Source organism: Halteromyces radiatus, assembly GCF_025201355.1.
Source record: "Halteromyces radiatus strain CBS 162.75 chromosome Unknown BX664scaffold_13, whole genome shotgun sequence".
Taxonomy (NCBI): Eukaryota; Fungi; Mucoromycota; class Mucoromycetes; order Mucorales; family Cunninghamellaceae; genus Halteromyces; species Halteromyces radiatus.
The window spans coordinates 38,752-57,450 of NW_026251699.1; the positions used below are offsets into that span (position 1 = coordinate 38,752).

General features: G+C 33.9%; 7 protein-coding genes across 7 annotated transcripts; 3 read left to right on the forward strand and 4 right to left on the reverse strand.

Annotated features, from left to right (window-relative positions):
- The first annotated feature begins 79 nt into the window (after positions 1-79).
- On the forward strand, positions 80-1,863 carry BX664DRAFT_344318 (serine/threonine-protein phosphatase 4 catalytic subunit). The gene is made up of 10 exons (XM_051547448.1): positions 80-117; positions 183-306; positions 389-407; positions 528-599; positions 673-959; positions 1,034-1,109; positions 1,179-1,246; positions 1,332-1,453; positions 1,558-1,636; positions 1,714-1,863. Exons 1-10 carry the CDS (start codon positions 101-103, stop codon positions 1,765-1,767), a joined length of 918 nt encoding a protein of 305 aa, XP_051395662.1. The 5' UTR covers positions 80-100; the 3' UTR covers positions 1,768-1,863.
- A 948-nt stretch (positions 1,864-2,811) lies between these two features.
- Positions 2,812-4,441, forward strand: BX664DRAFT_344321 (uncharacterized protein). The gene has a single exon (XM_051547449.1). The coding sequence runs from the start codon at positions 2,828-2,830 to the stop codon at positions 4,394-4,396; it is 1,569 nt and encodes a 522-aa protein (XP_051395663.1). The 5' UTR covers positions 2,812-2,827; the 3' UTR covers positions 4,397-4,441.
- Positions 4,442-5,262, reverse strand: BX664DRAFT_344323 (uncharacterized protein). Its single transcript, XM_051547450.1, has 2 exons — positions 4,753-5,262; positions 4,442-4,670 (listed from the first exon to the last, which is right to left on the reverse strand). The coding sequence occupies exons 1-2, from the start codon at positions 4,873-4,875 to the stop codon at positions 4,563-4,565; spliced, it is 231 nt and encodes a 76-aa protein (XP_051395664.1). The 5' UTR covers positions 4,876-5,262; the 3' UTR covers positions 4,442-4,562.
- A 3-nt stretch (positions 5,263-5,265) lies between these two features.
- BX664DRAFT_344324 (uncharacterized protein) lies at positions 5,266-5,775 on the reverse strand. The gene has a single exon (XM_051547451.1). The coding sequence runs from the start codon at positions 5,738-5,740 to the stop codon at positions 5,435-5,437; it is 306 nt and encodes a 101-aa protein (XP_051395665.1). The 5' UTR covers positions 5,741-5,775; the 3' UTR covers positions 5,266-5,434.
- A 2,930-nt stretch (positions 5,776-8,705) lies between these two features.
- Positions 8,706-9,366, reverse strand: BX664DRAFT_389645 (uncharacterized protein; the record flags this gene model as incomplete). The annotated part of the gene is made up of 3 exons (XM_051549555.1): positions 8,706-9,009; positions 9,069-9,219; positions 9,282-9,366. 3 exons carry the CDS (start codon positions 9,364-9,366, stop codon positions 8,808-8,810), a joined length of 438 nt encoding a protein of 145 aa, XP_051395666.1. The 3' UTR covers positions 8,706-8,807.
- A 3,762-nt stretch (positions 9,367-13,128) lies between these two features.
- BX664DRAFT_50159 (uncharacterized protein) lies at positions 13,129-14,480 on the reverse strand. Its single transcript, XM_051549608.1, has 3 exons — positions 14,048-14,480; positions 13,789-13,966; positions 13,129-13,733 (listed from the first exon to the last, which is right to left on the reverse strand). The coding sequence occupies exons 1-3, from the start codon at positions 14,368-14,370 to the stop codon at positions 13,623-13,625; spliced, it is 612 nt and encodes a 203-aa protein (XP_051395667.1). The 5' UTR covers positions 14,371-14,480; the 3' UTR covers positions 13,129-13,622.
- A 533-nt stretch (positions 14,481-15,013) lies between these two features.
- Positions 15,014-17,153, forward strand: BX664DRAFT_362846 (uncharacterized protein; the record flags this gene model as incomplete). Its single annotated transcript, XM_051548341.1, has 4 exons — positions 15,014-15,090; positions 15,957-16,246; positions 16,339-16,609; positions 16,743-17,153. The coding sequence occupies 4 exons, from the start codon at positions 15,014-15,016 to the stop codon at positions 17,065-17,067; spliced, it is 963 nt and encodes a 320-aa protein (XP_051395668.1). The 3' UTR covers positions 17,068-17,153.
- Positions 17,154-18,699: the final 1,546 nt, after the last annotated feature.

An 18,699-nucleotide genomic window follows, 5' to 3' on the forward strand; every position in this document is an offset into this window, starting at 1 on the left:
TTTTTTTTTTTATCCTTTCAGGTGTTCCCAATTTTACAATTTTTTTTTCTTTCTTTCTTTCTTTCTTTCCTTTTTGCCAGAAAATACAAAGCGAGGATCTATGGGACAGTTAGATCGGTAGGAACAATGATATAAGATGAAAAGAATAAAAGAAAAATCACTCATCAAATTTGTATCTTTAGACAACTGGACCAGTTGCGACGAGGCGAGATTATCACAGAACAAGAGGTTGAAGAGTTATGTACGAAAGCAAAGGAAATATTGACTGAAGAAAGCAATGTCCAAAGAGTAGATGCTCCTGTCACGGTAATAGAACTATAAATAATAATATAACAATACAAGAAGATAGTAGTAGTCTGACCAGTCATATTAATCCTTTTCTTTATAGATTTGCGGTGACATTCATGGTAAAAAAAAAAAAAAAAAAAAAAAAAAAAAAAAGGAAACGAATAATATAAAATCCATTATTATTATTATTATTATTATTATTATTTTATTAATAATAAAATCGAATATATCATTTATAGGTCAGTTTCACGATCTAAAAGAATTATTTAAAGTGGGTGGTGATTGTCCGGATACAAACTACCTCTTCATGGGTAACTATTTATTGGGATATTAGTTGCACAGGAGCTAATTTTTATATATCTTTTTTTTTTAAAAAAACTATAGGTGATTTTGTTGACCGAGGGTTCTATTCTGTTGAAACTTTTTTACTGCTATTAGCACTCAAAGTACGATACCCAGACCGAATTACATTGATCCGAGGCAATCACGAATCACGACAAATTACACAAGTCTATGGATTTTACGAAGAATGTTTACGCAAATATGGCTCTTCAAATGTATGGAGACACTGCTGTGAAATCTTTGATTACCTTAGTCTAAGTGCCATTATTGATGATAGAATCTTTTGTGTTCATGGAGGTTTATCACCAAGTATAAACACATTAGATCAAGTAAGTATGAAATATAAAGATAAGGTGATTTATAAGAAATAAAACTCATTATTTCTTTTTTTTTATCAATTTAGATCCGAACCATTGATAGAAAACAAGAAGTTCCTCATGACGGTGCCATGTGCGATTTATTATGGTCAGATCCTGAAGGTAAAAATAACAAACAAACCAAACCAAACCAAAAGAAAAAAAGATTAAAAATCTTTTGTTTGTTAATAGATATCGAAGGATGGGGGTACAGTCCTCGAGGTGCTGGGTATTTATTTGGAGGTGATGTGGTGAAAAGCGTAAGTTGGATTAAAATGATATATGACTTGGTATTTCAACAATATGAATCATCAATAAATCTTTTATTTATTTATTTTTTTCTAGTTTTTACATACAAATGGATTAAAGTTGATTGCTCGCGCCCATCAACTTGTTATGGAAGGATTCAAACCAATGTTCAATGATACTATTGTTACAGTGTGGTCAGCTCCAAATTATTGCTATAGGTAATCACAATAAGAAGAGAATGAAATATCTAATCGTCCTAATCTTTTTTTTTTATTATTATTTTTTTTTTTTTTTTACTTTCTTTTCTTCTTTGTTCGAATAGATGCGGGAATGTAGCCGCCATATTAGAATTGGATGATCAATTAAATAAAAACTATAAAATGTTTGAAGCAGCACAGCAGGTAAATAACAATGACAAAACAAAAAATTGAAAAATTTTATACTGATTTATATATATATATATATATATATTTATTAGCAAGATTTCCTTGGTCTTCCTGTTAAAAAAACAGTACCTGATTATTTTCTTTAGTGTTATATTATCGACTTTTTTTTTTTTATTTACATCATATCAAATCGAACACAAAAACAAACGAATAAAATTCTGGTATATCCGAAAATCATAAAAGCCCTCTTTTTATTTCCATATTATATTCAATCTTTTTTTTAGATGAAATAATGAGACAAAAATGTAAATGGTTTCACTACAAATTGATATATATACATATGTAGATGATTGCCGTTGCACTCTAACCTGTTTAGGTGCTGATCCATAGGCACTGGTAAAATGGTTTTTACATCGGCTAAATAAATTGGAATATATCGGTATTATTTTTAACCAAAATGATTTATTATAGAAGAAAAATTTGCATTAATATCTATTAATACTTTGATCGGGACATCCTCTACGTAAATAGGTATGTTCAATGGCAGTTCAGTTTCTTTTGGGAAGCGCAAGAGACACATTGGGAACCCTTACTGAAAAACTCTTGCAATGGATAATCAATCGTTTTTTTCACGTCGTGAGCATCACTTCTAGTTGAATTAAACAAAAGTATATATTGTTTTCGTTGTTCGATAGATACAACAACAGGTTAATATGATCACTCTTGATGATGATCAAAATAATAAAGTAATTGGCTAATAAGACCTGATTATTGAATGATTTTTCATATGATTGATAAAATAAAGTAAAAACTTTGATGATGCTCCAAGAGATGTATTATTAAAATAAAAGTACTTTGTAGAGCTTCATCGATTGAAAGCTTGCTGTTTTCTATATCATGATTATTATTTTTTTTTGGAATCCGAAAACAAAAATTTATTTCAGTCGAGGGGTGTCCTTAACCTTTTTCTTCAGTGTAGTGACAAGAAAGAGCAAATACTACTCGAAAAGGACAAGCGTATAATAGAGATCTAAAATACAAGGGCGAAGGAAAAATAAGAAAAAACATAATAAGGAAAAAAAAAAAAAAAAAGAGAAGTTGTAAAAGAGTTCGAAGTCCCGGAGGGTACTGTATCCTTAACCCTTCTCAATAAAAATTGGCCATTAAAATATAATGAAACCAAATTAGTACTACGTATCACTCACTATGTGTGTGTGTATATATAAGAAACGTAACAAGACGTTTTTGAATAAAAAAAAAAGAATCTCATTAGCTCACTCACATTTTTTTACAACGCTATCCACACTCATCTCAAGAAGTAAAGACATGATTACTAAGTTCGTCGTATTGATAGTTGCTTTATTCGTCAACATTGGTCTGTGTACGACTTGGAACGATCCGAACTTGGATAACTGGGAAGAAGGGTGGACTGTTAATATTTATGGTGAACCTATCGATTGCGACGGAAAACCTTGTGTTAGACATAAGCTTACGAAACCATCCCTCGATTCGATAGATCTAAGTGCCAAATCCTGCAGCAAACCGGATTCTGATGGATTGTTTGGTTGTAATTATTTACCAGAAAATGCAACCGTTGTGGATACTGTAGCCGAATTGTATGACGATGACGAGAAAAAAAATAGGACACGACATAAAAGGTCTCAATGGATATTTGATACTTCTACAGGTGCTGCTGAGTTGGCCGTTTGGGAAAGAACTAGCTTTACCTATTCCGTTTCGGCAGATCCTTCTATTGCAAGTGGCATTTCCAAAGCGGCTGATTATATCCAAAGTGCTTTTAATTTATGGTCATTATCATGCTCAGATTATTCAGCTTTTGTTTCTCAGTGGAAATATACACCCAGTGTCAGTTCAGCAAATGTTTGGTTCGACATCCGAACAGGTACCATATGCGAGAAACCTTTGGCGCTCGCATGTGCTTTCTTTCCATATCAATACCCAGCTAGAACAACCATATATATTAATAATGCCAGAATTGTCACTAAATCCAGGAGTGAAGTTATACGTACAATGGCTCATGAAATTGGTCATATGTTTGGACTTGCACACGAAGAAGAATCTCCAGGATCAACAGTATGGAGCCCCTTTTCGTATGATGATGCCTCCATAATGCGACCTTCTCTTGGATACCTTTCAACCATTAGCCAAACGGACTGTGCTGCTATGAAGTTCTATTCCGAGGGTTTTCCACAACCAGAAAGATGTCGAGCAACAAGAGTAGGATACCGTTGTACTAAGGCACCTATTCATTATGTATCGCCAATCAATACAAAAATATCTTCAGGATCAAGCTTCACTGGCGGAAAAGACGGTCATGATGAACTATTGGAAGATGCAGACGAAACGACGTGTACAGGAGGTGATATCACAAAATACATAATGAATAATCCGTATGATGCGGCAACACATTCTCAAGGCTACTTTAATCGGGGTACGGCATTAAGTCAATGCGAAGCAGTAATTGTAAATTCTAAATCTTTTTTTGCAATGCAAAGTGATGGCAATTTTGTTTCGTACAATAAGGCAACTGGTGACCCAATTTGGACAACAGGTACAAACGGAAAAGGTGAAGGTGGTTATAGTATCATATTTCAAGAAGATGGGAACCTTGTTATTTATGATTATAAAGAAGCGGTTATTTGGGCCTCCGGAACTAACTTCAATGCAACCTATTGGGCATTTCAAGATGATGGCACAACGTGTGTAGCAGATGCTTCGAAAATGTGTATATGGGGTCGTTTAGGAACCAATTGATTCTATGATATTTATTAGATATGCAATATAATATGAATAAAAGCTACCTTTTTCCTCGTAATACGATGTATGATTGATGATTGATATAACTACCGCCACTAATTTCAAACGATACCTCTTTCATGACCCCTACTCACATTGTTCATTGCTGTTGTTATTGTTGTTATTACCAAAGTTGACTTGAAGTGATTTCCAAGATGTCCAAGTCTAATGGGTTACGTGTGATGGCAGCATCGTTCAGTTGACTTCGTGTTTCACCTGGATTTGATTTATTCTGCAATAATGATTGATTGTCCGTTAGAGTATATATTATATTTCCGCTTATTAATTGGATTGACCTAATGTCCATTACTTACATAGCGAGTTTGACTTGAATACAAATGATAAAGAAATAGCAAAGAAAGTGAAAGAGAGAGACAAACAGAAGGGCGAGCAAAAAAAAAAAATAGACACAGAAGTGGCAGCGGAGATTGCTCCATTGGCCTTCCTTTTTCAGAAGTAAACTACATGGTTGATCTATGCAATACTGTATAGTCATACCATATTGTGCGTTTTTACGTTTTTAATGCGATTTGCTCTCTCTTTTTCCAAGTAGATCGGTTTAATTGTTTTATCCCGTTTTTGAGATAGCAATGTCAGAGTGGCTTAAACTGGTATAACTGGCAAAATCAATGCAATTGACAACATCAATGCAGCTGATGAAATCAGCTCAGCTGGCACCTTGCTAGTCGGCATCGGCAATTTGGAAAAGTGCTAATCTCATACCTTGATTGGAATAGCTGGTAATCAGTTAAACTATCAGTTAAGCGGATCGACAGCCCGAAGAGTCCATCATAATGACGGTTATCCTACTTCTTAAAAACTTGCCAAAAAAAAAAAAAAAAAAAAAAAAACTATAACCCACACCTTCCCAAAAAAAATTCAGAATCGACATCATTCCATCAACCCAGTGGCCCACCCTTTTGCAACAAAAATAAACTTCCACACACAAGTCAAAGATCGCGAAAAGCTCCAGCGGAGCAACAGAGAGTTTATTTGTTAGAGATCATCGTCAAACAACTCAGCAAGGGTATCCACAGCAATAGCTCCTTCGGGTAAATAAGTACAATCGAAGGTTCCATCAGGGCGTGTTTTGCCGCAAGACTTAACATGATCTATCGAATCGAGGGACGGTTTGGTAAGTTTATGTGTAATACAAGGTTTTCCATCGCAATCGATAGGGTCACCATAAATATTAACAGTCCACCCTTCTTCCCAGTTGTCCAAGTTCGGATCGTTCCAAGTCGTACATTGACTAAAACCGACGCATAGGACGAGTATTAGTAAGATTAGATGTTTCAACATTTGCGCTTTTATCCAAGAAATGGTCGCTTTGTATGAAAGAGAAAGGATGGGAATCTCTCTATTCCTAGAGACACAGACGTCGGAAAAATGTGACACATCATTTTTTTTCTTCGATATGATTGGCTGAAGCTCGACTTACAAGTGATAATACTGTAAAACGTTGTGCGCAAAAAAGTTAAAATCCTGAAAAAAAAAAAACCTTGTGGTGCTTGACCAAGGCGGGTCAACAACAAAAAGAATGTAAAAAAAAAAAAAAAAAAAAAAAAAAAAAAAAAAAAAAAAATTGGACAAAGATCAAAACAGTTGTACTATTAGATGTAAACTTATAGATGAATTAGGAATAAAGGGAAGTTGCTTTTTTATTATACATAAACAATTTAAAAAGATATTTTTTCTATTTTTTATCTTCTTTTGATATGTATCTACTAAACAATCTTGTGATGGATAAATAATAGGTTTATTATTTTGTGGAGATATGATATTCTTTATAGGTGAGCATAAATTGATAAATACAAAAAGTGCTCATCAAAATCTGCATTATAAGCTGGGCATAAAGATGGATTCAACTTTATAGTAAAACTTTTTTTTGAATTTTAATTTTCGTTGCCATTGTTGACATTTTTCTATTATTTATTGTTGATTTCTCGCTGGATGGCTATTTTGCTATGTTCTTGCACAGATCGCAAATCGATAAGGGCCGAAGAGCTGGCATCCAACGTTATACCTGCGTGCGTAGCCACTTTCGCCAATAGTCATTCATCGCCCAAGAGCTTTCCATAAACCCTCCACTTGCAAGGGGTATTCACCTTGGTGGCTTTGCGTGAAGTATTATTGTTACTTTGGTAGCTTTGCCAAAACGAGCGCATCAGGGTCCACTTTGTCTTCATAGACATACATATTTCTGTAATGGAAATAAACTATGCCCTTTTGGTAGTTGAAGGCTTGTTCATTCCGAAACCATTGTTTGTTGCAAAGAGGGTAATCGTTGACCATACTTTCTTTGTCCAAGGATATCGTTTTTTAGGATGTATTTACTTGTCAGGTCTTTGCCAGGTACAAGATCAGATGGACGGGTAATAAGTATTTGAATTATAAAACAAAAGTAAAAGCGGAAGACAGAATTTCTATTCGGCTGAATAGGAGATAGTTTTATGCTTCAGTATAATGACAAGAATAATAATAATACTATTCGAAAAGGATAAACGTACAACTAAAAATATAAGAGTGAAGGAAAAAGAAGAAGAGAAAAAAAAGATAACAAAGAAGAAAAAAAAAAGATCACAGGGGGGAGTGATAGCGGAGATTGTTTCAGCCTAAGATCCCCTTCTTTTTTTAGAAATAACGGTGGTGGATCTATGCAGTAGGACCATATAGTATTATTGATGTAATTTAATTTCTTTTTTTTCATTCTTCTTCTTGTTTTATTTCGTTTTTGAGATAGTAAATATCAAGAGTGGCATACTAGCAAAAATCAATTGAAATTGCCGGTTGTATCTGTTTATCGTGTAACTTGGACGGTAACTTTGATGTTTCAGCTTCTCGTCACTTAAGATTACATTATGGTATCTTTTTTCTCACATTAATTCTCTATTGAAATAAAGTTGACTAGCAGTTCTCATCGTATTTCTCCCATATTTATTTTTTTATTTCAACTACTTTTTGGAAAAAACGCTAACATGCCTGACAGACATGGCAGTGTCAATCAGTTAAACTTAGCCAGAGAGTTTTATTATTATATTCTTTTAAAAATCATCGTCAAACAACTCAGCAAAAGTATCTACAACAGTAGCACTTTCGGGTAAATAAGTACAATCGAAGGTGCCATCAGGACGTGTTGGACCGCAAGACCTGTATGGATCTATCGAACTGAGGGGGGACGGTTTGATAAGCTTATGTCCAGCATAAGGTTTTCCATCGCAATCAACAGGTTCACCATAAATATTAACAGTCCACCCTTCTTCCCAGTTGTCCAAGTTTGGATCGTTCCAAATCGTACACAGAACAAAACCGACGCATAGGAGGAGTATTATGCGATTAAGTTTTTAACCATTTGAATTGCAGTTTTATCCAAGAAACAAGCTGCTTTATATGAAGAGAAAGATTGAGAAGAGGGACACGTCAGGAAAACGCAAGACATTGCACCTTTCTTCGATATGATTGGCTGAAGCTCAACATTATGATAAATTCACAGGATTTCTCCACGTACGATAAATTTGAGCGAGATGGTATCTTGTGTACATAAAAAGTAGGTGAGTGTTCACACAATTTTACAGCTTATGTTGCTTTCGAGACTATTAGAACATTATCTAATTTTCCTTATCTTAATAAAAATATAAAGGAATCTTACTGGATCTCTCTCGCTCTCTCTCTCTGTCTCTGTCTTTTATTACATATTATTATTTTATTTCAACGTCTACACCAAATTTAACACACGTATCGACTGTTACGGGCATTTTTGTAAGAGTGATGATTGATAAAGAAGATAGATGTGATGACATTATTAATATAATAAAATTAATGCTGTTTATGGCGTAGTGAGCACCAGATCTTTTATAAAAAAAGAACAAAAATAGAAGGCAAAATTAAAAACGATAAATGAAATATAAAGTAATTGATTACTTGTGTGATAACCAACTAAAATAAAATAAAATAAAAGTCTTGATGCCTTGTAATAAAGTAAAATTAAGGGATGGTTGTTTCCAATAGAGTAGGCCAGATGATGGATTTCAAAAAAAAAAAAAAAAAAAAAAAAAAAAAAAAAACTTTTATTGTGAAGTATTTTCTTTGTAATAAGTTTGACAACTAAAAAAAATATAAAATAAAAAGGTTGGGATATTTATATAAAAAAAAAAAAAAAGGATTCACATGATGTGATCATCTTGAACAAAATATATGAGAAGAGATAAAATGCGTGAATTTGATCACAGTAAAAAGAGAATGTAAAAGAAAATCAATTCCAGTTAAGGTTTTATTAATATAGTGAGAATTTTAAGTGAAAGAAAAGTGATTTTTTTATTTTATTCAAATTCAGATATTTAATAGACTAATATGACAGTTTTTTTTTTTTTTAATCATCAAGTACTATAAAGTCTCGTTCAGCAGTATCCATACAAAGACAGTATTTACTTGTGTTTCCTTGGTTGATTTTCACCTCCCCGTGCCCCACGCTGCCTTCGTATTCCAGCTGCTGTTTTCTAGAGATCACAGCATCTGACTGAGATGGTCCACCCTCCGTTGGTATAGTGTTTGTCCAACGGGGGTGGACAAGTCTATCGGGATCTGATACCAAGCAGGTAAGGTTCCTTGATCTTGGCGATTGCGCTTTCACCTTTCTTTGGTGGTCGGATCCACACCACTTCCATCGGTACGCTTTGCGTCAGCGTTCAGTAGCAGATCCATCTTGGCCTCCAATGCCGTGAGTTCTCTCACTAGTACTTCTTTCAAAAGATTCCACAGCCGATCGGTAACCTTTGATCTCGCTGATCAGTTCCAATAATGTCTGTAAGATTATTTCATCTCTGTTTGGCATGTTGATTATTACTGTAGCTCCGATACCAGGATGTGTCCCCACAACAAGAACTTTTGCAGCCGCCTAGGGATAATACTAGAAGTCGCGATAATTCCATGTTGTGTTGATGATTTGCCTCATTAAGACATCCTTCAAATCATAAACTTCACTTTGCCGGGATTGTAGGTAAAAAGGAAACGGAAGAAAGAGTAATAAAAAAGTGATAAAAGCCGTACGCAAAAATAAGTCGTGCGTCACGAGAAGGAAAAAAGTCAGAAAAGTCGTCAGGGGAGGGAGCTGGTATTTTGTGTGTACACATAAAACCTATAAATAGTAGGTGAGTGTACACACAGATTTACAGCTTACTTTGCAGATACCTGCGTTTCTATCTTTTTTTTTTTTTTTTGGATTTGCGTGTACACACAAAGTTCCGCCTCAAATTTGTGTGTACACGCACTTTTTCTCCGGAATTTGTGTGTACACATAAAATATCTGCACCCCGTTGGAAAGGTTATACACCAGAAGATGATACTTGGGAGCCACATCACAATTTCTTTATCTTACTAAAAATATAAAGGAATCTCACTGACTCTCTATCTGTCTCTTATTTTATTATTATTATTTTATTTCGACCTCTACACCAAATTCAACATTTTTTTCAGTGAATTTTTCAACAACAACAACGTTATCAACAATGATTCCCCATCCATGGAAGTTGACAATCCTTCTCAAGATGTTCCCTTGCCTCCTTTGGTCTCCACTTCTTTTTCTTCGAAAGAGATGTGTAAATTTATCAATCAATAGATTAATCGTCTACGCTTAGTAGAAAGAGAATTGATCGAAAAAAGTGATGATTACATCATCAAAGGAATAACTAATGATGAATCGTTAGCTATTGCCCTGTACGCACTCAAATTGATCAACATACAAAATCCATGCGCAATCATGAAAAACTAGGTCACGAAAGAACATCTAATAGTGACATAAAAATTCAAATACCTTCTGGATTGCCTGTGTTGCAATTCAAGTATGATGTCAACATCAAAGAAAAGAAGGAAGCTTATTCTACGGTTGACCATTTTTTAGATTGTTTTGAAGCAGTCTTACTCTATGACTAGAACCCCTCTCATCCTCGACTCCTCTTCATTAATCACAACAAAAAGAAACGCTGAAAATTACCTCGCTGCCACTCTTACCACCCCAACACGCCCAACCAAGCAACGTCGACTCCCCAAAAAAAACCCTTACTTATCCGATTGATTCTGCCGTCATTGATTATTAAAAACAAAAACAATTATGTATAGTGGTTTGCTTGTTTGTTCTTTAGTGTTGGTATATATAGTATTAGCTTCCTTTTATTTCAATAAAACTTTGTATTTGCAATACATCTTTTTTTTTATTCTTACGGTATTATAGATGATATGTGTTTGTGTGGTTCATTAATATGTTTTTTGAAGTCTCGCATAAACGGTTTTTGTCCTGAAAGGAATCGGAGTATGGACACATAACTTTAGGAAACGGGATAGGTGGGGTTTAAAATCAACAAATATATCTTTATTTTATTTGTTCGTCTTCTTCATCTGTAGTAGGTGTGCCTCAACTCCTACAGGTAAGATATCAACGAGGTAACAGTGTAAAATTAGTGTAAATGTTGATATAAAAAAAAAAAAAAAAGAGACGAGAACAAGTCTGTGAGATTTCTTTTTATTTTAAAAAGTAGATGATTAAAAAAGAGACAAAGTATCTACACAAAAAGTTTTGTTGGTCTTATATATAAGTACGTAGTGAGTGATACGTAATACTAATATGATTACACCATATTTAAGATTAGTGACCAAACTTTATTTTCTTTTTATTTTTATTTTTGTTTGTAATACTGTTATACAGAGAGTATAATCTTAGTAGTATTTTATTTCTTATTGATGTGATGTTATCATCATATGTATAGTGATTCATTATGTTAGTTGCCCTGGAACGTTTATTTATTGATATGTATCTTTCTTGATAGTATCAAAAGATCATGAGCATACTAACTTTCAAAGTCCGTATTTTTATTTTTTATTTTTTAGATATGCGGTAATTTTTATTTTCTTTCTTTTCTTTCCTTTCTTTATAACAATTTTAGTGATAGTATATCAATTAGTAGTCTTTAGTAGTTATATTATTATATAAATAAACTTTTATTTTTATTCCAACTACTTTGTTACACTTCAATACAATTGATTCCATCTTACGATGTATTTTTTATTCTTTATTTGTGAATGCATTCTTTAGTTTTATTTTACGCGTATGGTTACGAAGTACGCTGATACGACACAGGGATAAAAAAAGCTGATCAATCAGTGAAGGAACAGATTAATGTTACTGGAGATACTCAAGGTAAAAGCATATCAGTATATCTCATCTCAAAATATTGATGAACTTTCACTTTCTTTCCACAGACATGTTGACATTTATTACTGGAAAAACAAAGATTTGCTTGGTCACATTGGATTACGCGGGATTAAGTACCAACTGTGCTGACGTCCATCGATTCTTGTGGTAAAATAGTTAAAAAAAAAAAAAGACAATGGGTATTAGCTGAAAAATGAACTGTCTCCAACGTTTTTTTTTTTTTTTTTTTTTTTTTTTTTTTTTTTTTTTTTTTTTTTTCAACAGCAACTACCCACAGGTCAGATCATCGATGATAAAATACACCATATATGTTTTATGGCACGAGCATTAAGTGTATCTGAACGGAACTATTCTACAACAAAAAGAGAATTGTTAGCGATCGTTTTTGCCTTGCACAAATTCCATCATTATTTCTGGGGTAAACACTTTACCTTGTTCACAGATCACCGTTCATTGATGTATATCCATACACAAAAAATTGCCAATGCTATGATGATAAATTGGTTAGATACAATTCTCCAATACAACTTCACCGTTGCACACATCGCCGGTATGACGAATGTTTTACCGGATGCATTTTCACCCCTTTTCTCCGTGGAAAAAGAGCTGGAAAGGGGGTGATGAGTATACGTCGTGTAAAAATAAAGATAAATATCGTGTTGGTAATATCAAAGAACAAAGATTGTGATATTAGTTGATTTTTGTTATATGAATAAAGACGATAATAAATAAGTGAGATTCTTTCTAATTTTTTATTATTGAAAAAGAATGACTTAATTGATTATTTCATAAAATAAAAACTAAGGTATATTTATATATGTAATCTGGAGATAAATAAAATAAAAATAGATTGATTATTGAAGAACAATAGACTTTGTGTTGTAGATGTCTCAGATTTATATTCATCCAACGACTCTTTTATTTCATGATATGACAAAGATGGAGCATGCAGTAAAATACACAAAAGATGATCATCAGTGATGTGAGATAAATTTTAGAGATAATAAATACTGCCTTTTTGAGGCCAGAAAAGTTTATTAGTAAAATGGCAACAACGGACAACGACGGATGGACATCTTTCGCCTTTAATATGTCCAAAAATGGATTGATAACATTGTTGACAAAATGAGATCCATTGTCCGATAAGTGTTAGGGATTTTTTTGTTAGAGGGTGGATGATTGATTTGTAAGTAAAGTAAAAGATAATATCAAGATGATGATATTAATGATGATTGTTCGTATAGTGAGCACGAGTTCTTTTATATAAAAAGAACAAAAGAAGAATAAAAAAAATAGATGTAATCCCAAAAAAGGTTATAGATTTCTTGATAATTTGATCACAGATGATGATGATCAACTAAATAACTTGAATAAAATGCTTGATGATTGCTTGATAATAATAAAATAAAGATAAAACTTAGGATGATTTATTCCTTAAGAGTGGCCAATATGATTTTGGTTAAAAAAAAAAAAACCTATAAAATTTGACGATTCAAAAAGAAATGATGAAAAGAGAGGGGGTTATATATATATATATACTAAAAGATAAATAAAAATAGAAATAAAAAATAAATTTGTTTGATATTTTTCAAACAATGAAAAAAAGATTCAATGTTTGATAAATTTAAAAAAATAAGTTGGCCATAAAAAATTTTTAAAGGCCGGGTTCTATTTCTAAAGATGTGTTGATGGTCCAAAGTAACAAAATCATAACAAAAAAAAAAATACTTACTAGACTTATCTAGCGGAAATAAGAAAAAATATAATATGTTGTTGATAGTTATAAGAATAAAGCTTTGATTATGGAATAAGGTGATAATGGTAAAGAAAAAGGATAATTGAATTTAATATTCGAAGAAGAGAGGTGACAAAAGATATATATAGACAAAAATAATCGAGGATAAAATATTGAATAAGATCATGAAGAAAAGAAGCAAAATAAAATAATTTGGGATAAAAAAAATATTTGATTACTAACTATTACTGTAGTAGACATGCCACATTGTCGCATTTTCGCCGTGGCCTGTGCCGTCTGTTTTTTCCAATATTCAGCTGAAGATCGTATTGGTCGTAATACCTTGAAGCTTGGTTCTTAAATGAGATAAGTCAGTTTCACCATTTACATTAGACGCCCATTAAGACTTACCATTCCCAAATACCATCTGTCAATACTTTCAAACACTATTTCCATGCTGGCATTCGTGTGTGTCACAAGTTGCTTCAATTTTGCATGTGCACCTTCGATCCGATTTGTCGTTCTGCTACCCAGATGAGGCACATGACCAGCATAAAGACCAACCCATTTCTCTTTTACTTGCATCATCCTATAAAAATAAGTAACTAAATAAATATACACAGTAAAAAAAAAAAAAATACAAATACCTGATTGCCCAATATTTACGTACGTAAAGCGTTGTTCGTGATCACATACTGCCATCAAGCTCATCGAGAAATTGTTTTTTCTGTCACGATAACTTTCACCACTACGAGCAGGTTTGTTAATGTTGACTAACTTGCCATCCATTGAACCAATGACACCAGGAAGACGTTGTCCAGCACTGATGCGTGGATTGTCGACACCAAGGAAACCCCTTACTACTGCATTCACTTCAGATTCACCTTGTGGCCACTTGATCTTATCAGAATGAACATCCATCATCGCTGTCAGGAACCGCACAGTAAAATTATTATACAATCCTTGAGAATATCCCATCTGATTTCTGAACATTCGATAGCCATAGTGGGTGCTTGCAAACCGCCAAAGAACACAAGCAATCTGAACGTCAGGATCGGTCGAATTTTCAGTGGTATAGATAGGATGATCGCGTAAAGAGTTGACCAGCCAAGCAAAAGACGATTTTCGGAGACGATAGTTCCTAGAATAACTCAAGTCACTAGTATCATCGCGTAAAAAAGGATGGACATCATGCCAATAGCCCAACTTGGAATTACACCGTTACTTGCGCCATTGTTTTCAAACAATCTCTGAGAGCTGAAAAAAAGAACGGAGACGTTCTCAAGACAACCTCTAATTCGAAATCGTTTGACAAGATGCCGTTACTATGGAGACAACTAGCCATGAGAACCGACAACAGCATCTCAAAGTAACTTTCCATTCTTTTGCGCATAGAATCTAGAACAAGAGCTGCATTCGTTTGTGTATTGTTGGTATTGTGGTTATTTTCGTTATTATTGTTATTGATGTGGGGTTCATGTTGATTGATAAAGGTAAAAAAAAAAAAAAAAAAAAAAGCGAAGAGAAAAAAGAAATAAAGGGAGACAGAAAAAAAAAAAAGGAAGGAAGGAAGACGAAAAAAAAACAAGTGAAGTACGGGACTTGTTTATTTTGCGGGAGTTGGTGTCACGTCTTGATGAGTGGCGATCAACGGCAGAAAATTAAACCGGTACGGTGCTTAACAACTGTAAAAAGACTAAATGTGGAATTAGTGTAAGTTGAATAATAATATATATAAAAAAAGGAGACGAGAGCGAGTCTGTGAGATTTCTTTTTATTTAGAAAAATAGTTGAAAAAAAAGACAAAGTATCTACACAAAAAGGTTTGTTCGTCTTACTGTATATATAAGTACGTGGTGAGTGATACGTAATACTAGTATCATCATACTATATTTAAGATTGGTGATCAAATTTTATTTTTGTTTTCGTTTATCCTTGATTTGGTTCGTAATACTGTTATACAGAGCATATAATCTTATTAGTATTTTATTTTTCATTGATGTGATGCTATCATCATATGTGTAATGATTTATCATATGGCTACCCTGGAGTGTTTATACATTGATATGTAGTGATTATGGAGCGTGATGATTTTCAAAGTCCGTATTTTTTTTTTGTTTTTTTGTTATTAGATACTTTTTTTATTTTCTTTTCTTTCCCTCAGCAAAATAAATAAATAGTCTTTACAAAAGAAATTTTCTTTTCTTTCTTTGAATTAGTGATCTATAATAGCCATAATTTTATTTGATGAGGCTTTTATTTTTATTCCTGCTGCACTTTATTACACGTAAATGTAATTGATTCCGTCTTACGATGTATTTCTATTCGTTGAAGCTGCCGGGAGTAATCTCGGCAAATCAAGATCAAAAGCAATGACCTCAAGAACGAGACAAATGATTTTGTCTTCGAAATCCTTTCAACACAGGATGCAAACGGTGTTTTGTGAATACATTCTTTATTTTTTATTTTATGGATATGTGTACGAAATACGCTGATACCACAAATGGACCTCAATTTGCGCCAATTCTGGAATCACTCAACAATCTCACTCTACTGGAAGAATGACTTGTTGCTGCTAGACATGTATTCCAAACCATATGGTCAGTTTTTGGATCGACTGGACAATATCATGCAAAAGGCGGAATCATCAATGTTCCTGCTTCTGTGAATCGCATTGTGACTGCAATCCCTCGACCGTTACAAGATACCAGCATCTACCATGTCCGTTTGGCAAGAAAAATGTCTTTTGCAAGGTCATATGTGGAAGGAAATATTCGTCCTGCTGTTGTGCATGAGGCGGCACGTATACTCTCTGAAACAGATCTATATCGAGATCATGGCGTTCAATCGGTGACGGGGCGTGATTATGGTATTGAATTGGATGATCTTTTGGTGACTCTGATGTCGATGACAATGATGACTCTGGCGATCTGACGGTTTCTGGTGACTCCCCTGCTGAAGACGATCAACCTATCAATCCTGATGGTTCGGAAACTCTGATTACTGGTGATGAAGGTATTCGATTTGCGCCAGTCGAAGGACATACTCCACTATCAATAGCAACGGATGTTGATAGTGAATACCTAGCATTTCCGTCAATTTTTGGTGGTGCTCGATTACAGCCAACAACAAACGTATCCTACGCTGACATGACAAAATCCATCATTCGAAGGTATGATCGTCGTGCTACTCGTCGACATGATTACATATTATTCGCTGACAGAAAATTACAGTATCATTATTGTTATTGGTGATTATTGGTGATTATTGGTGATTATTGGTGATTATTGGTGATTATTGGTGATTATTGGTGATTATTGGTGATTATCTTTGTCGCATCTAGACTGACTTTTTTCTTTAAATAGGATACAAAAACTACCAGACGCTCCATTGAATGACTACAAGTCAATTAGTGAAAGTGAATTATGGAGCACATACTTCGATCCCATCCTCTCTTGTTTGGTTAGTGATCCTGAACGACTGACGCATTTGCGCTGGACGAACACCATCCCAAATGAAAAGGGAAAATCTCGACCGGACGCCATTATCAGCGAAAAACCACAACTTGACTTTCTAGGCAGCGTTGGCTATGGGGAAGCAAAAATATATCAAGGGAATGGAAACAAACACGCACTATGCATGGATACTCTTCGTCTCGTTGTCTTCAATAATGTGGTGTCTATAAGATAGATCTGAATGATCTATCTTAAAATCAACATTTTGTGTAACAGCTGTCATTTATATGTTAGGGAGTTTTTTATTGCGTTAGCTTTTTCTCTCATTTTATTCTTATTCAATAAAGATCTATATTTTGTCTCACTTATTTTTTATTTATTTCTTCAACTATCACGAATAAGAACACTGTCGATGTTAACAAACTGGATGCTGCTTTGGCTTTTAAAATTCATGGTAAGCCAGAATCAATGACGTGGATGGAAGGATGATATAACCCAGTTTTTCAACATGTAGGATTCAACATCACCTTTTATTTGACTCGATTGACCACCAAAGGTATCTATACATTTTTAGAAATTGCCCACATTCGTTTTCCCCAATCCCTCGAAGACTTGCCCTCTCTTCTGACCCTAGTGAATATTAAGATAGTTGATTGGATTAAAAAATATAAAAATAATAATAAAAGACAAATCGAAAATACGATGAGACTGTTGATATAGTTTATTTCAATAAGAATTGAATGAGAGAGAAAAAAGAGAAAAAACTATTCTAATCCAATCTTAAATGACAAGAAGCTGAGATCTTAAAGTTACACAATAATATCAGTCTAGATACGACACTTGGTCCAGGGGTTGCAAGACAGAGGTGGTGTTTTCAGGCAAAAAGAGGATGTCCAAAGAAGGGAAGTTTTTGGAAAAGTAATCCTTGTCTTCATTTTGAAGATTGTGACACCTAGCGTTGTCCAAAAGCAAAGCACACTTCTGTTTCTTGCTTAGGTTTCCAACCCGATTGTTGATAGCACGCAAGAACTTGTAAAAAATAGATTTGGTCATCCAAGCAGTGGCATTGTTCTCATAGAACTCAATATTGTTGATTGCTGGTAGTAAAATATCCTTCATGGCGAGGTGGTGATGTTTCCAAATGTATAGAGCATCAAGGGTTGGGAGGAATTCAGCAAAGTTGGCAATATATTCAAGGTATTGCAAGGTTCCAAAATGTTGGGCAATGAAGATATCTTTATATTTGGAAACAGAGAACATGTACCTTGCTAACTCTACAAATCAATAAATAATAAAACATATTAGTGCTTTTTTTTCGATTGATTGATTGAGTCAAATATGCACTTACCGATTCAATCCATGGGCAACGTTGAAAGCCTTGATATCATATCAACAGGAATAGGGAAAGTCAGCCATTTCATAAGAAGTCCTTTATTCATCCGTAAATTCTTCGATTGCTGTTTCAATGATATGTTCGCCGACTTTATTAGTCTTGCAAATTTCCTTTGATGTTTGACTCATCCTTTCGCCACTGTCAAAAATAAAAGTAAAATAAAAAATCCGGTCATCATCATTTCATTTCATTTTTCTTTTTTGCCACTTACTCTTTTAGTTCAAGGTTGGTATCTTCTAGAATAATGTCAAATACAGGTGTCATTTTTCCCAAAAAACGAGGAGCCCAAAATTGTTTTAAATTGAAATCTATGAATCCAATATTGTTGTGGTGGTACCAAAAGAGATGTCGTAAAGGAAAAGAAAGAACAGTAACAATACTTAAATCAAGGTGGGAATATGATATAGGTATTTTATCGAAGGCTTTAAACCAGAGGGAAGCTGTTTTCATACTATCGTTGTGAGGTCCTTGACG

Coding starts and splice junctions, on each gene's coding strand:
- BX664DRAFT_344318 (XM_051547448.1), top strand. Junction 1,110..1,178: donor ATTATGGTCAGATCCTGAAG/GTAAAAATAACA, acceptor GTTTGTTAATAG/ATATCGAAGGATGGGGGTAC. Junction 1,454..1,557: donor GCTCCAAATTATTGCTATAG/GTAATCACAATA, acceptor TTGTTCGAATAG/ATGCGGGAATGTAGCCGCCA.
- BX664DRAFT_344321 (XM_051547449.1), top strand. CDS start 2,828: ATGTGTGTGTGTATATATAAGAAACGTAACAAGACGTTTTTGAATAAA.
- BX664DRAFT_344323 (XM_051547450.1), bottom strand. CDS start 4,875: ATGGAGCAATCTCCGCTGCCACTTCTGTGTCTATTTTTTTTTTTTGCT. Junction 4,671..4,752: donor ATTCAAGTCAAACTCGCTAT/GTAAGTAATGGA, acceptor TCATTATTGCAG/AATAAATCAAATCCAGGTGA.
- BX664DRAFT_344324 (XM_051547451.1), bottom strand. CDS start 5,740: ATGTTGAAACATCTAATCTTACTAATACTCGTCCTATGCGTCGGTTTT.
- BX664DRAFT_50159 (XM_051549608.1), bottom strand. CDS start 14,370: ATGTTCAGAAATCAGATGGGATATTCTCAAGGATTGTATAATAATTTT. Junction 13,967..14,047: donor GATCACGAACAACGCTTTAC/GTACGTAAATAT, acceptor TTATTTTTATAG/GATGATGCAAGTAAAAGAGA. Junction 13,734..13,788: donor ACAGATGGTATTTGGGAATG/GTAAGTCTTAAT, acceptor ATCTCATTTAAG/AACCAAGCTTCAAGGTATTA.